Source organism: Rhopalosiphum maidis, chromosome 3 (genome assembly GCF_003676215.2).
Source record: "Rhopalosiphum maidis isolate BTI-1 chromosome 3, ASM367621v3, whole genome shotgun sequence".
NCBI classification, from domain to species: Eukaryota; Metazoa; Arthropoda; class Insecta; order Hemiptera; family Aphididae; genus Rhopalosiphum; species Rhopalosiphum maidis.
Genome location: NC_040879.1, coordinates 59901889 through 59916271, shown reverse-complemented (window position 1 = coordinate 59916271; position 14383 = coordinate 59901889). Strand labels below are relative to the sequence as shown.

The 14383-nt window shown below is 24.8% G+C and overlaps 2 protein-coding genes across 2 annotated transcripts; one reads left to right on the top strand and one right to left on the bottom strand.

The window, feature by feature from the left end:
- The first annotated feature begins 4278 nt into the window (after positions 1 to 4278).
- LOC113559345 (cathepsin B-like) lies at positions 4279 to 8747 on the top strand. Its single transcript, XM_026965045.1, has 6 exons — positions 4279 to 4468; positions 5014 to 5241; positions 5314 to 5514; positions 7031 to 7178; positions 8141 to 8251; positions 8334 to 8747. The coding sequence occupies exons 1-6, from the start codon at positions 4349 to 4351 to the stop codon at positions 8543 to 8545; spliced, it is 1020 nt and encodes a 339-aa protein (XP_026820846.1). The 5' UTR covers positions 4279 to 4348; the 3' UTR covers positions 8546 to 8747.
- A 1486-nt stretch (positions 8748 to 10233) lies between these two features.
- Positions 10234 to 13120, bottom strand: LOC113557573 (cathepsin B-like cysteine proteinase). Its single transcript, XM_026963148.1, has 7 exons — positions 13010 to 13120; positions 11785 to 12015; positions 11520 to 11720; positions 11304 to 11451; positions 11128 to 11238; positions 10831 to 11041; positions 10234 to 10357 (listed from the first exon to the last, which is right to left on the bottom strand). Exons 1-7 carry the CDS (start codon positions 13112 to 13114, stop codon positions 10234 to 10236), a joined length of 1131 nt encoding a protein of 376 aa, XP_026818949.1. The 5' UTR covers positions 13115 to 13120.
- Positions 13121 to 14383: the final 1263 nt, after the last annotated feature.

Here is a 14383-nt window from a genome sequence, read left to right as displayed (position 1 = left end):
AACAATTAATATTATGACTAAATAATGAATTTATTATTGCCAATTTTGTTTTATATGATTCTAACGTGTGTTAGAACTAAAGTTTTATACTTGGGATTCTGAGCTAAGCGAGATATTTATTGATTTTAAAACGCTAATATTATTTCATTTATTTTTTGCTTAAATATTATATTGAGTTTCAAGGAAAGCTGAATATTTATTCAATTTTGTTAAGTACAAAAATAAATTAAAACAATTATATAATCAATTATTTGATGAGTTTTATTCACAGGTGTTTATACAAATACAAACATTGTCTGTTTCACTATTTTTAAGGTCGTTCTATTTAATAGAAGGCTATTTTAATCTTCATATATTAACATAATAATAGGATTTATTATAAAAAAAATTATTTTACTATTTAATAGTGTTCTTATTGATTTCTTACCGGACGTAATATTTTACGTCAATAATAACATAGTAATTTGTTATAAAATATTTGTCTTTTTATCAACGTTATTTTATTTACTTAGTTACTTATTCGTTTAATATCAATTAAAAAAAAATTTAAAAATGACATATTTATCTTTTATAGTTTGAAGTAAGAGGGTTTGTATATGTAGCCTTCGACTCAATGAATTCTCAAAAAGTGTTTAAAACTATTCAAAATCAATCACCAGATATAATTGTCAGATCCTTTGCACCTGGCTTCTTGGGTTATCTGATCTTACTAATTTTGAGGATATGTTAAATATATATATATATCACTATTATCATCAACCAAAGAGAAATTAAAAATTAGAGCAGTCAATTATTAATGATATGTATAAAATTAATTAAGAGTTCCGACTAGATGTTATTTGTGTGACCAAGTGAAACCACGTAGAATATTTATTGATACCATTACATAAATTTAAAATAATATTTTTTTATTTAAAATAGGTATCATATTATGCTACTCTAAACCTAATAACTAAAAAGATATAAGCATTTGAAATCAGATGAATAATCCCTTGTACTTCGTGACATAAAGGAGTTTTCAAATTACATTTGTGTATGCGTATATTATTTTTCAATATTATAAGCAGTTTAGAAAAAAGATTTGATTACATATTAGATTTAAAGAAAGTTAAAAGCAAATCATTCATTTTATCAGCTATAAGCCATCCAAAGTTTAAATTATCCTGATAGCTACAAATCCTATTGCAAACAAATATTTATTGACGAGTGTAATTCAATTACAACTGATAAAGATGCTGCTTTGAATACAAATGAAAATGTAGATAGTGATAGCAGTGACCAAGAATTTTTTCAAGTCCTAGAGAATTGTTTAGATGTGGAAACAGATATTCAAAGTAATTGTAATGGTATTAATGTTTAAGCTTTAGAATATTTAAATTAAAAAAATAAAGATTTTACTGGTCTTAATTCATATTCAATCGTAAAAAAATTTTTTTTAATACAATACAACACTTCCCTCTTCTGCGCCAGTAGAGCGTTTATTTAGTAGTGGATCACAGATCATGACACCGAGGAGAAATCGTTTGAATGATAAAACATTTAAGATGCTCTTGTGTTGTCGATGTCAGAATCTTAATTCAAACAAGTTGTAATGTCATGTAGTTATAATAATTTTTAAGGTTTACTGTACCATATCTGTATGAAAATGATTACGTTAAAAAAAGGATTATAAACATTGTTATTTGTTTTTTTTTTTAATATTTTTTTTATTAATATTATACAGTTGTAATTTTATATATATTCTTTTTGTTTTATTAACTATTAAAAATGTTGTATTTTATAATAAAACAATACACTTTAGCATTCAACTATTTGTTACCAAACACTGATTATAATGTATTATTTACTATTTATATGTTTTAAATATTAAAGGTGAAGTTCATCCTTGGTAAGGTAATTTGTTTAATATGATTTACCAAGTGGTTATAGTTTATAAGTACATACATAGGCATTTGACAAGATTTATTTAGGACCAACTTTTCCTTGACATTATATAAATTAATAATTTTTCTACTTAATTAATTTGTATTAACATGTATGAATTATTATTTATTCATTATTGTTTGCATACCTATGTATAACTAAGTAGGAGTATAAGTATTGTATTACCAAAGAATCACCTAACTACATCATTTTGAGTAGTGGTATTGGTTAATGGTTAAAATGTTATGAAGCTTCATTCTTATAATACTAAATTATTTTAAATAAAAGGCTCAATCCGTTGTTATCATAAATATTATGTCATCATAGTGATGACAAAATCTAACTAAAAAAATAAATACTAAATATCAATACAAATAATATATAATATATACAAATAACTTTTTAGCCTACTTTTTGGGTTTTAGCATTTTAACTAAGTCTATAAAAAGATAATATTTGTAATGTGTACACATATGTGTAATAAATAATAATCATATAAATTATTTACCGATTTTATTAAATTTTAAATTGTTACTTGTTATTTACTTTTTATTTTTTTTATAATTTATAATAAAAATGAGTCATAACATAACACTTCATAAAATAAAGTGCATTCATATAGAAGTTACCGACTATTCAATAAATTAATGTACAGTTTACAATATACATATAGTACCTATAAATATTATTAGATACCTATATATAGGTATACTCGCATAGTATTTTGATGGTTAATGCTACGGTTGAGCTATGTTAAACATAGAAATAAAATATTATTAGTGAATATTATAATAATGATATTTTAAATTGTATCCGTTTCTAAGTATATTATGTTCTATGTGCTCTAGTTAATTAGTAGTTATAGAGTAAGAAAATATATTCTTATTTAATATTGTATTGTTTACATATGAAGTATTTTTTTATATCGAATAGTAAAATGTAAAAATCAAGGTTGACATTAAATAATTAAAAGGTTAAAATTAATTTAAAAATTTTAATTAATTTAAATTTTTTAACTGACTAGTTACATTTGGATTTCTATTAATATTTGACTACTATTTTAAGTAAATTGATTTTTAATTAAAATTAAAGTTACAAATTAAATTTTTATTTTAAGAAGTTAAGTTAATATTAGTATATTTTATAATATACTTTTTAATATTGCTTTTTAGTAAAGTAATTTATTTTATTACGTACTAGTATACTAAAGTAGGTTAAATTAATTTTTGTAGAAAATATTTGAAATATATTTAATTGTTTATATAAAATACGTAACATTTTTATGTCCCGTGAATCATATTATTTATTTTTTATTAAATTATAAAAAAAATAATGAGTATTGTTATTCACAATTCAAATATATAATTTTGTCCCAATTTAAACTTAAAATGACTAAAAAAAAAAATTATATTTATATATTTTTAAAGTTTTTGGTTTAATTATGAACTACATAACTTTTTAATAAATTTTCAATTCTAAGCTGTTAAAATTTTACACTTAATATATTTTCAACTGAAAAGTAATTTGCAAATTTTCGTGATTTTTAAAAATTTTGTAAAAATGCAAACTTTAAATGCTTATAAAAGTATACTCTGACGTCTGTGACTTCCTACGTATATTAAATATATATTATTATTTTGCATTGTATATATTTATAGACATCTATAAGAATAATTTAGCTGAAATCTTGTCTCAGGAATTTTCTCCTAGCAAACAAATTTTTATACTTAGCTACCCAGTTTTCACGATATAAGCGTGGAACCAAAAATTCGCGCGTGACCTAGGACTTATGTTCCAATTGACCTACCCTAGGCCTTATATTGATTGAATCATTCGAAAAACATAATACTAATAATAAATTTGCTTATATAATAAAATATAGGTAATAAATACTGTAAATAAAGCACTCCGTGAGTATACAAAAATGCATTTAAAATGTTTTATTTTTGTAAAATATTATTACTATCGGTAAGTACTTAAATAGTCCTCCAATGCGAAGTGTTAACTTCTGGTTTTTATATAACTTTTCAATTGATAATAACATTGAGACAAGTAACCGAGACGCTATCAAAACTTAATATAAACTAGATAAAAAAAAATAGTTGTACTTAAACGTAAATTTTCAAGTGGGATTTACTCATAGGAATTTAATATTTTTAATATTTTCAGTGTATTATAGAATGGCTATGGAATTCTCAATTGAATAGATTATTTATATTATTTAGTATACAAACACTTGACAATTTTATAAAAGTTTTTTCTGAGAAATACTTAATAACATAATGTCGAGAGTATGAAATGTATATAAATGTAGTACAATATTTGAATAATGAAACTTGTTGTATTATTGTTGTACTCACAGACTGCAATACAGTGAATACTTTATTTTATTTTTGTTATAAATTTAGAAAATACAATTTTAATAATGGTTCGGATAATACCTTTAGTATTTATTATTTTAATCAGTATCTATGTGACGAAACAAGCATATTTTTTGGAAAAAGATTTTATTAACAAAATCAACAAAAAGGCAACAACATGGAAGGTAATTAAAAAAACATGTTTATTTCGTAGAAACATGTCATACTTAATTATTGTAATTTGTATAGGTGTATTATATACTATATAGTAAGTAATAAAAATATAACATAAACTATATTAATAAATTAAATACATTTTTTGAAATATATTTAGTAATTTTATATTTTAAAACAACTGGGTAGTGTAAATAAAATTAGGATTGCAAATAGTTTAGGTAAATTTTAAAATTTTCTATATGAAACTCGGAAATCGTTTGCGCACAAAATATTAAATTATAGAATTAATCCTAAGCTTGTAAGCTCGATTATATACTATGTAAAATATTATTTTTATACTGCTCGAAGTCATTTATTTAGATGTATAGTAACTATAAGAAGTAAGAAATATAAAAAAAAAAATAAATATAAAATTATAAGAAATGATTAAAATTTAGGAAATATTTAAAATATAGTTATTATTAGACATATTTCCACTTAGACTCATATAATATTCTTAAAATCAATCTTTAATGAGTCAAATTGAATTGCTTGAACACATTTAATAAATTAGGCCGGTGTTAATTTTGACCCAAGTACACCAAAAGAACACATCTTAAGACTTTTGGGATCTAAAGGAGTACAAATTCCAAACAAAGTTAATTATAATATGTACAAGACCGAGGATGACGCTTACAACTCGTATGTGGAAATTCCCATAAAATTTGATGCGAGAAAACAATGGATACGTTGCAAAACAATCGGAGAAGTCAGAGACCAAGGAAACTGTGGATCATGTTGGGTATATTAAATAAAAATTTTTACGAGCTCGTGTTTAAGTTATAGGGTTATATTAAATGAGTTATTTTATTAGGCATTGGCAACGAGCTCAGCATTTGCTGACCGTTTGTGTATAGCTACAAATGGAGATTTCAATCAATTGTTATCCGCCGAAGAAATCACTTTCTGCTGTCATTTATGCGGTAACGGATGTCACGGTGGCTATCCGATAAGAGCTTGGAAACGTTTTAAAAAACACGGTCTAGTAACCGGAGGAGAATATAAATCTGGAGAGGTATGTATGACTATTTCGTAAACGTGTTTTTATGTATAGGATGTCCCACGGAGATCTGTCAAATGAAATAATGAAATTACTTTTGTTCTAATCAATATTTTTATAAAATTTCTTTTAAATATAAGTCATATTAGGTACTTGAATTACACTTTAAGTATTTTTTTATTACAATTTGTAAATCTGATTTTAAAAAAAATTTAGATGGTAAAAACATTTATTTAAGTTGAGTGGCTAATTTTTTACAATTTTTTTAAATATCAATATTCTTGTTAGGTAAATTACGTTCTATTTTATGTTAGAAACATCATAATTTCAAAAAATATAATTTTTTTTAAAAATATTTTAAATAAACATTTTTAAATAGGTGCATGTTAAAATCTAACTATTTTTTTTATTGTTTTACATAAACTAGATCGTAATTTACTTAACAAAAATATTTATATTTAAAAAAATTGTAAAAAATCAGCCACTGGACTTAAATAAATGTTTTTACCATCTAAATTTTTTTTTGATTAGATTCACAAATTGGCTCTTTTTGAATATTTTGGAAATTTTTTTATCAAATTTTTAGTTTTTTATTTTCAGTAATAAAAAATAAAAAATAAAAAATGTATACTAAAAATGTAGCGCAAGTGACTATGAATTATATTTAAAAGAATTTTTTTTTTAAATATTGATTAGAACAAAAGTTATTTCATTTGTCAGATCTCTGTGGGACACTCCGTATATTATATATTTTAGTTAACCGCTCATCAGTTGTTTTAGCGGTGCATACTACTTGCATCCGAAATTATTATCAGTGGGTGACTTACATTCCGCAAAAAAAATTCAAAAAGGATCATAGCCTATTTGCGTCCCAGTATACCTTTTTTTATAACCAAACCGCGTCCAGAAAATATGATCGATATCAGTATGTCAATAAAAAAATATATTGATATTTATTTTAATTTATAATATAAAAGTTTCATAAAATCATATTGTTATCATGTCATTCATATAAATACATAAAATGTTTTAAATTTTATCATGATAATAATAATTGTAGTTCATTTCAATTATAGTATAAATGAAACGTTTATTATAAAATTTAATGGTAAAATTTCGTGTTTTTTTAAACTTTCGATTTGTTTTTAAGTACCTATTCTAAATTTAAATGTTTTTTTTGTAATGTTTTGTTGTTTTATTTATGCTTTAATGATTATAAATATAATATACCATAATGTATCTAATTAATTATCATGATATACCACGATTGGTATAGATAAATTGTATCTACAAACCGAACTGTCCCAATCTTATAAATAGTGAGGTTAATTAATTTATTATACAGTATACTTGATGAACTATCGATTTTAGTGACACTATACAGTCTATACAATAAATTTTCGCAGATAATACCAATAATAATTATACAGACGACTTGCGTCTTTGAAACAGGATGCAAGTTACCAGTCAAATTTATTACTTGAAAAATATACCTATTTTTGGGACGCAAGTAACATACAGCCGTTTTTAGGGATGTGAACCATACAGAGTGCCGCCTTGTCCTTATGACGAAGAAGGAAATAATACGTGTGCAGGTCAACCAATGGAATCAAATCACAAATGCAAGAGAAAGTGTTATGGAGATCAAGATCTCGATTTTAATGAAGATCACAGATACAGTATAATTTATTTTTATAATTTATCAAAGGTGGGTAGGTAATGAAAATAAATAATAACTAACTGAAATTATGTTAAGTGAACACAAATTCGTTGAGTTAGAATTTAATAGTAAGCAAATAATGAATTTAACTTCCTAAGTTTAATATTAATATTGAAAAGTATATTAACTCTATTTAATTTAAAAAAAATAAATCTATTTTTTAAAATCTAATAAGCAAGGATGGGCTTTAACGAATTAAATAATTAAAGTTAGGTTATTTTTAACTAAGTTACTCAATGAGTTACATTTCTTTTAAGTAACTTCTAACTAAACGAGAAAACCTATAATGATTTTAACATATTAATTATTTAGCAATCAATTCAACATGTCGTCGATAATTATAAGTTATTCATAACATTTTGTTCGTATTGCTTTTTGTAACCATTCATGCAATAAATTTTACATGAAAAAAGAAAAGTAACTTTTTTTAAATAAAATAAGTTACTTCTTAGCAAATAATTTTTAACGAGTTAAATAAATAAGAAAAGTAACTTTTAACTTTAAACTTAACTTATGTATTAACTTAATTCAAAGAATTAAAATAATTAATTAACTTGCCCAGCTTTGTCGATAAGTTGTTTACAAAAATTAAGATGATGTTCTTTTTAATTTCTTCAATTATACTTGAGCAGAAATTGTAGTTATTTTAAAATTATCGTAGTATTGAATAATTTTTGTTTAAAACATTGATTTTGTGTGTAAAACAATAAAAACCAAAAATGCCTAAAAACAAATTCAACTGTATGGCTTAATTTTAAATCAACTGATAAAAGCTAAGATATTTCTACGGTAAATTTAACTAATTAACTTATTAAATAAAAAAATAAACTTAACTTCAACTTTTGAACTAATTAATACTCACCTTTGAAGTTTATGACATAAAGTTAAATACGCCCGTAATTGTTGAAATTATGATTTTAGCGAGAGACCATTACTACCTTAGCTATTCAAGTATCCAAAAAGACGTCATAAATTATGGACCAATTGAAGCATCGTTTGATGTATACGACGATTTTCCCAGTTACAAGTCAGGTAAAATATAAAAAATCAGTATTCATCATTATCTACAACAATTTGTGTGTGAATTTACTTTCATAAATTTGACGGTTTTTAGGCATTTACGTGAAATCGGAAAATGCCTCATATTTAGGAGGACATGCTGTAAAATTGATTGGTTGGGGTGAAGAATACGGAGTACCATATTGGTTGATGATGAACTCGTGGAACGAAGATTGGGGCGACCAAGGCTTATTCAAAATTCGACGGGGCACAAACGAATGCGGAGTCGATAATTCGACAACTGCTGGAGTACCAGTCACCAACTAATAAATTGTGCTATTTATAGGAAAAAGCTATCATTTTTTTTTTTTTTTTTTTTAATAAAAACATTTATTTGTAATTTTTACCTTCAGCGGTTACCTACTAATTTGACATCTTTTCATATCTTGTCAAGTCCATGTTGTCTAAGACGTCTTTCTGTACTCTAACATATTATAATATGTATTATAGTAAAGATGGAGTTGTTAAATCGTTATTTTTTTCAGTAAATTGATGTTCCTTCTGACTAATCATATTTAAATTCTTTCTCGATCTAAACATATACACACACACACACACACAAATAAACACACGAGCACTTGTATCATAAATTATACTTGGTAATATTGGCTGACAGAATTTCAAGTAAGGTGAAGTGGGGTGACTGCAACAACATTTTGAGTAGTTCGACTTAAACTGGTAATTTCTTATGAAATAATTAACGTAAAAATATGATGATTATTGCAATATAATACTATGGAAGTGTTATATCTAAATTCACTGTGAAAATTGTAAAAAATATTCTTTACGATTAAAAATAAAAGAGAAAAGAAAAGTTGCTCCCTGACAAGGTGTAAGTGCAAAATCGATTGTTTAAAAATACTAAAAGTATTGTTATAAATAATAATTGTAGCTATAATACTACGTTTTAAAAACCGTATTTGTAATATACTAAATGTAATCTACTAAATTTAAAGTGATTACAAGAATTATTTTTACTTAGCTCTTTTTCATACGGAGTTATAACAAAGTGTTTTTGATGTAATACAAATAAACTAAACTTAAGAATAGTTCATATTATGTTATACAAATTGATTTTTTTTTAAACGGCATTTATAATTTAGATTTTAAATACAATTTTTTATGTATAGGTAATATGTTAAACAATTAAACAATTTTTTTTATTTTACACTCTTTATTTTTTGCACTCTAACATGTGTATTACGGTAAAGATTGGAATTGTTAAATTATTATTTTTTTACAGTAAAATTATGTATCTTAAGACTAATACTATTTTAATTCTTCCTCGAACTTTTAAATAATAAACTCACATGTGCAATTATGATATAGATTTTATTCAATAAATATATAGATACTTGATATATTATACATTATAAATAGGATGTTAATGTGAAACTCATTTTATAATTGTAATATCGAAAATTTAATTCATTATCAATGTTAAAATACTTATATTTGTTTTTATAAATTTTTTATTATTTTATTAAATTTAGGATGGAACTATAATTAAATTTATATTACAATGATATGTGATGTTATTAATTTTTTTGTCGTTAAAATTACTTCAATAGAAATAAAAGTTAAAAAGTGTAAATTAGGTAGAATAACAGATTTGACTGTAACAAAAAAAAATACAATATTAAAAAACATAAGTCGGCGAAATTTAAATTACTTTTATTAATTTTTAACTGCTGAATTTCAAGAAAAACTTACCAATCAATTTGAAAATGAAGTTATCAAATAGAGGTATCCAATTCTTATGCGTAAGAATATGGTAGGTATGGTAACCAAGTATATTTAAAATATTAAAATAAAATATATTATAAACTACAGTAATAGAAAAAGCACATTTTGACGTATTATGTATAACTTACTTTAATTTAAACTCAAATATGATATACCTACTCGTTTTAATTAATATTCATAAATTCATAATCCAAACATTAAGTACTAAACTAAGAGGACATAGAACCCGCATGTGTTATCTCCGTCTTACATACGTGCGACATACCAAATTTTCGTTCACAATTTTCAATATCGTGCATTGTGCTGTTAGTTTTGACATTAGAGTGAACTGACCTGTTATAAAATTTAAAGGTAAGATAATTATCCAGGGCTCCGGATAGCCTTTTATTGACATTTTTATTTCTAAGTAAATTATGAACTTTTTGAAACTGTACATTTTTGTCGTTAAAATTACTTCAATAGAAATAAAAGATAAAAATGTATCATAAAATATACTTAGTAATGTTGGTTGATGGATTTTCAAGTACCTAAAAATCATTGACCAATATTTTGCATTATTAACATATCCTCTTTCTCGGAACAATAAAAAGTAGATATATAATTTTTAATATTTTCTAAGAGGATATCTAGAATAGGTAACTCGGTAAATAAAAGGAATGAGATGTACAGTAAAATATTTTATAAAAAATTATACTGCTGTAAAATATCATATCCGGTGAGAAATTGAAAAGAACAAAACGTTATAAGAAAATTTTATTTTATTTAAATGTAAAAAAAAAATGGTAGTATTTTCCCATAAATAGTACAATTTATTAGTTGGTACTCCAGCAATTGTCGAATTATCGACTCCACATTCGTTTGTGCCCCGTCGAATTTTGAATAAGCCTTGGTCGCCTAAATCTTCGTTCCATGAGTTCATCATCAACCAATATGGTACTCCGTATTCTTCACCACAACCAATCAATTTTACAGCATGTCCAACTAAATATGAGGCATTTTCCGATCTCTCGTAAGCGCCTAAAAAAACCCCGTCAAATGTATGAAAGTAAATTCACACGCAAAATGTTGTAGATAATGATGAATACTGATTTTTTATATTTTACCTGACTCGTCACTGGGAAAATCGTCGTATACATCAAACGATGCTTCAATTGGCCCGTAAGTCATTACGTCTTTTTGAATGCTGCCGTAAGTTAGGTGGTAGTAGTTACGTGCTATAAACCTTAAATAAATCCATCACATTTGACCACGAGCAATCAATTTTCAAAATAAATCATACTATATCTGTGATCTTGGTCGTAATCGAGGTCCTGATCTCTGTAACACGTTGTTGTGCATCTATGATTTGATTCCATTGGTTGATCTGCACACGTATTATTTCCTTCTTCGTCGTAAGGACAAGGCGGCACTCGGTATGGTTCACAACCCTACAAACAACGTGCGAACAGTTAACAAAATATTAATATAAATACTATTCTCCGAACAAGTCGTCTACCTCTTCGGATTTGTAATTTCCTCCGGTTACTAAACCGTGTGTCTTAATATGTTTCCAAGCCCTTATCGGATAACCACCATAACATCCGAAACCACACGTATGACAACAGAAAGTGATTTCTACGTCGGATAAAAAATTATTGAAATCTCCGTTTGTAGCCACACACAAACGGTCGGCAAACGCCGAGCTCGTTGCCATTGCCTAATAAAATAATCTGTTTAAAATTTATGTTCAAAACTTTTACACAGATCAATTGATAATTTACCCAACACCATCCACAATTTTCTTTGTCACGAACTTCTCCAATTGTCTTACAATTTCGCCATTTTTCACTAGCGTCGAATTGCCTTGGAATTCTCCTGGATAATTTGTCGTAAGCTTTGTCATCGACCTTGTACATTTTATGATTAATTTTGTTTGGAATTTCTTCTCCTTTAGATCCCAAAAGTTTTAAAAAATGTTCCTTTAGCATATTTGGATCGAAGTTCACGCCTGCCTAAAATTGTATAATGTTTTAATAAGTATGAACAATTATTAAAAAGTCAGGCGAGTGGATACCGCTCTGTTTTAAATTATAGACGTTGAGTGAGTAACTATGATGGGTGTGTTAAATTTGAATTCAATCATATATATATATGTAATTGTATACAAAAAAATACTATTCTAAGCGCATATGGTATGTCAGCTTATATTACTAACTACTAAGTATATTTTATGATATGTTATTTGGATATCTATGGCTATAATGTCATCTATTTAATTATAGTAATTCGGTAATACAACAATAGGTTGATATATTTTTTTCCGAAAAAATTGCATTTTTTATAGTATTATTATTTATTAGTATTTAGTTATTATAGTAAGTTTAGTATACATATAAATATTTAAAACATTTTATCAACCTAAATAAATACCAAAAAATAGTAAAATTAGTTAATAGCATATTAGTATATTATTTTAAAATAAATAAGAAATATCATTGTGTTTAAGTAATAGATTTCATAATAATATAATAAAAGTACAAGTACGAATAACGATTTTTAATTATTACAAAATAATTAACATTGTTGTTTATCGTTTAAATATAAGTGAACTAAAACTGTTTAGAAAAAATAATTGCCTTTATATATTTTTTAGATTTTGTGTTTTAGTGTAAAATACTTATGGGGAATTTAGTTTTTACTTAATTTTTTTTTTTTATGTTTTTCTTGATTATAAACAATATTACTGGGTGTTTTTAATTTTAAACTTTCAACATTAGAACCGATTTGCTATTCAAATTTACTCTCGAAATTGAAAACCGAAGTATTTTATCCTCTGCTTATCGTGTATAAAGACACAAATTCTAATTCTAATAAAATTATTAAATATTTATATACTTTTATTCTCGTACAACTTTATTCGATATTAAACTAAGACTATTATGAAGTATTTAATTCTACATAAAAATATGTATTTGTCGAAAATTACACAAACAATCTACGAATTGCCTTCCATGTAGTTGCTTCTTCATTGATTTGGCTAATGAAATCTTTTTGCGAAAAGTATGCTTGTTCCGTCGCATAAACACTGAGCAATATCACAGATAATAACATCAATACCCTTAGTCATTGTTGCAATCATATTGCTTTAAGTTTACTTTAGAACAGAATCGAATACACAGTTTATTTTAGTCGTTTGTACTCGTATGTACAACAATAGTAGAATATAAGTTTCGTTTTTCATCTTTTGACGTTTATATACACATCCCAGGACATTCTGATTAAATACTTATTTCAAGTATTTCTTAATAGACTCTCGTAGCATAAGTAGTACAAAGTATTCACAATTAAATTAAACAGTTTTAGAAGTTATATGTATCATTCTTCTTATTCATTTTAATAATTTCATCGTCAGTAAAAAACTTATTTAATTTTCAGAACAATTAAATAATTGAATACTTTTATGTTAATAATGTGTATATAATAATTTCTATTCACGTATTAATCTTCGAAGAAGTTAAACGACTTATTCATACGGTATTGTAGTCATTAACTTAAATTTGTTGTTAGTTATTGACTTTTATATATAATAATTTTATTTTTATAATTGTCTATATTAAATAAAATGTAGAAAGTTTGAATCGCGGTCTTCAATTCCATTATTTAATTGTACTGAAAATTAAATACTTTTATGCTAATATTGTGTATATTATTATTCACACATTATTTATCACTTAGAGCTCGGATATAAATGCCTTTAATTAATTATATATTATGTATATTTTAATATTTCATTAATTATACTGGCTGATCGCTGACCAATGAAGAACTTATAGTTAATTAATATATATATATTAATTTAACAAACAACTTATCACTGGTATCAGTTATTATAGTTATTGATAAGTGAATATTATTATAGACAACTATAATTCTATATTTCAAAAATTCCTAATCATTTTAATAAACATACATCTTTACACATACCTACTGCAATATTATTAGAAGCATAAACGAGTTAAAAATATATATACATGTTTAAATAAGCATCCGATATTCGGTATGTTGTGCATTATTATGCAGTTTAAAATATGTAGAAAAAAGGAACAACTGTTGGAAAGAGGAGTCTAAGCGTGTAGATTAACACAGAATACTGAACAAAATCCAATTCGATATATTGAAATATTCGGTGCATCATATTATACATATGGAACAGTTTGGTTTTGGTAATAGGTACTAGTTTGCGAAGTCGTTCCGATTAGTTTGCACTGTATACTCGTTTCGAAAGAACAATTTGTTTATAAACGATCCACTATACTACTATTAAATAAATATATAAAATATTATAATATATATTTTAGAATAATAATCGTGAATTAAAAT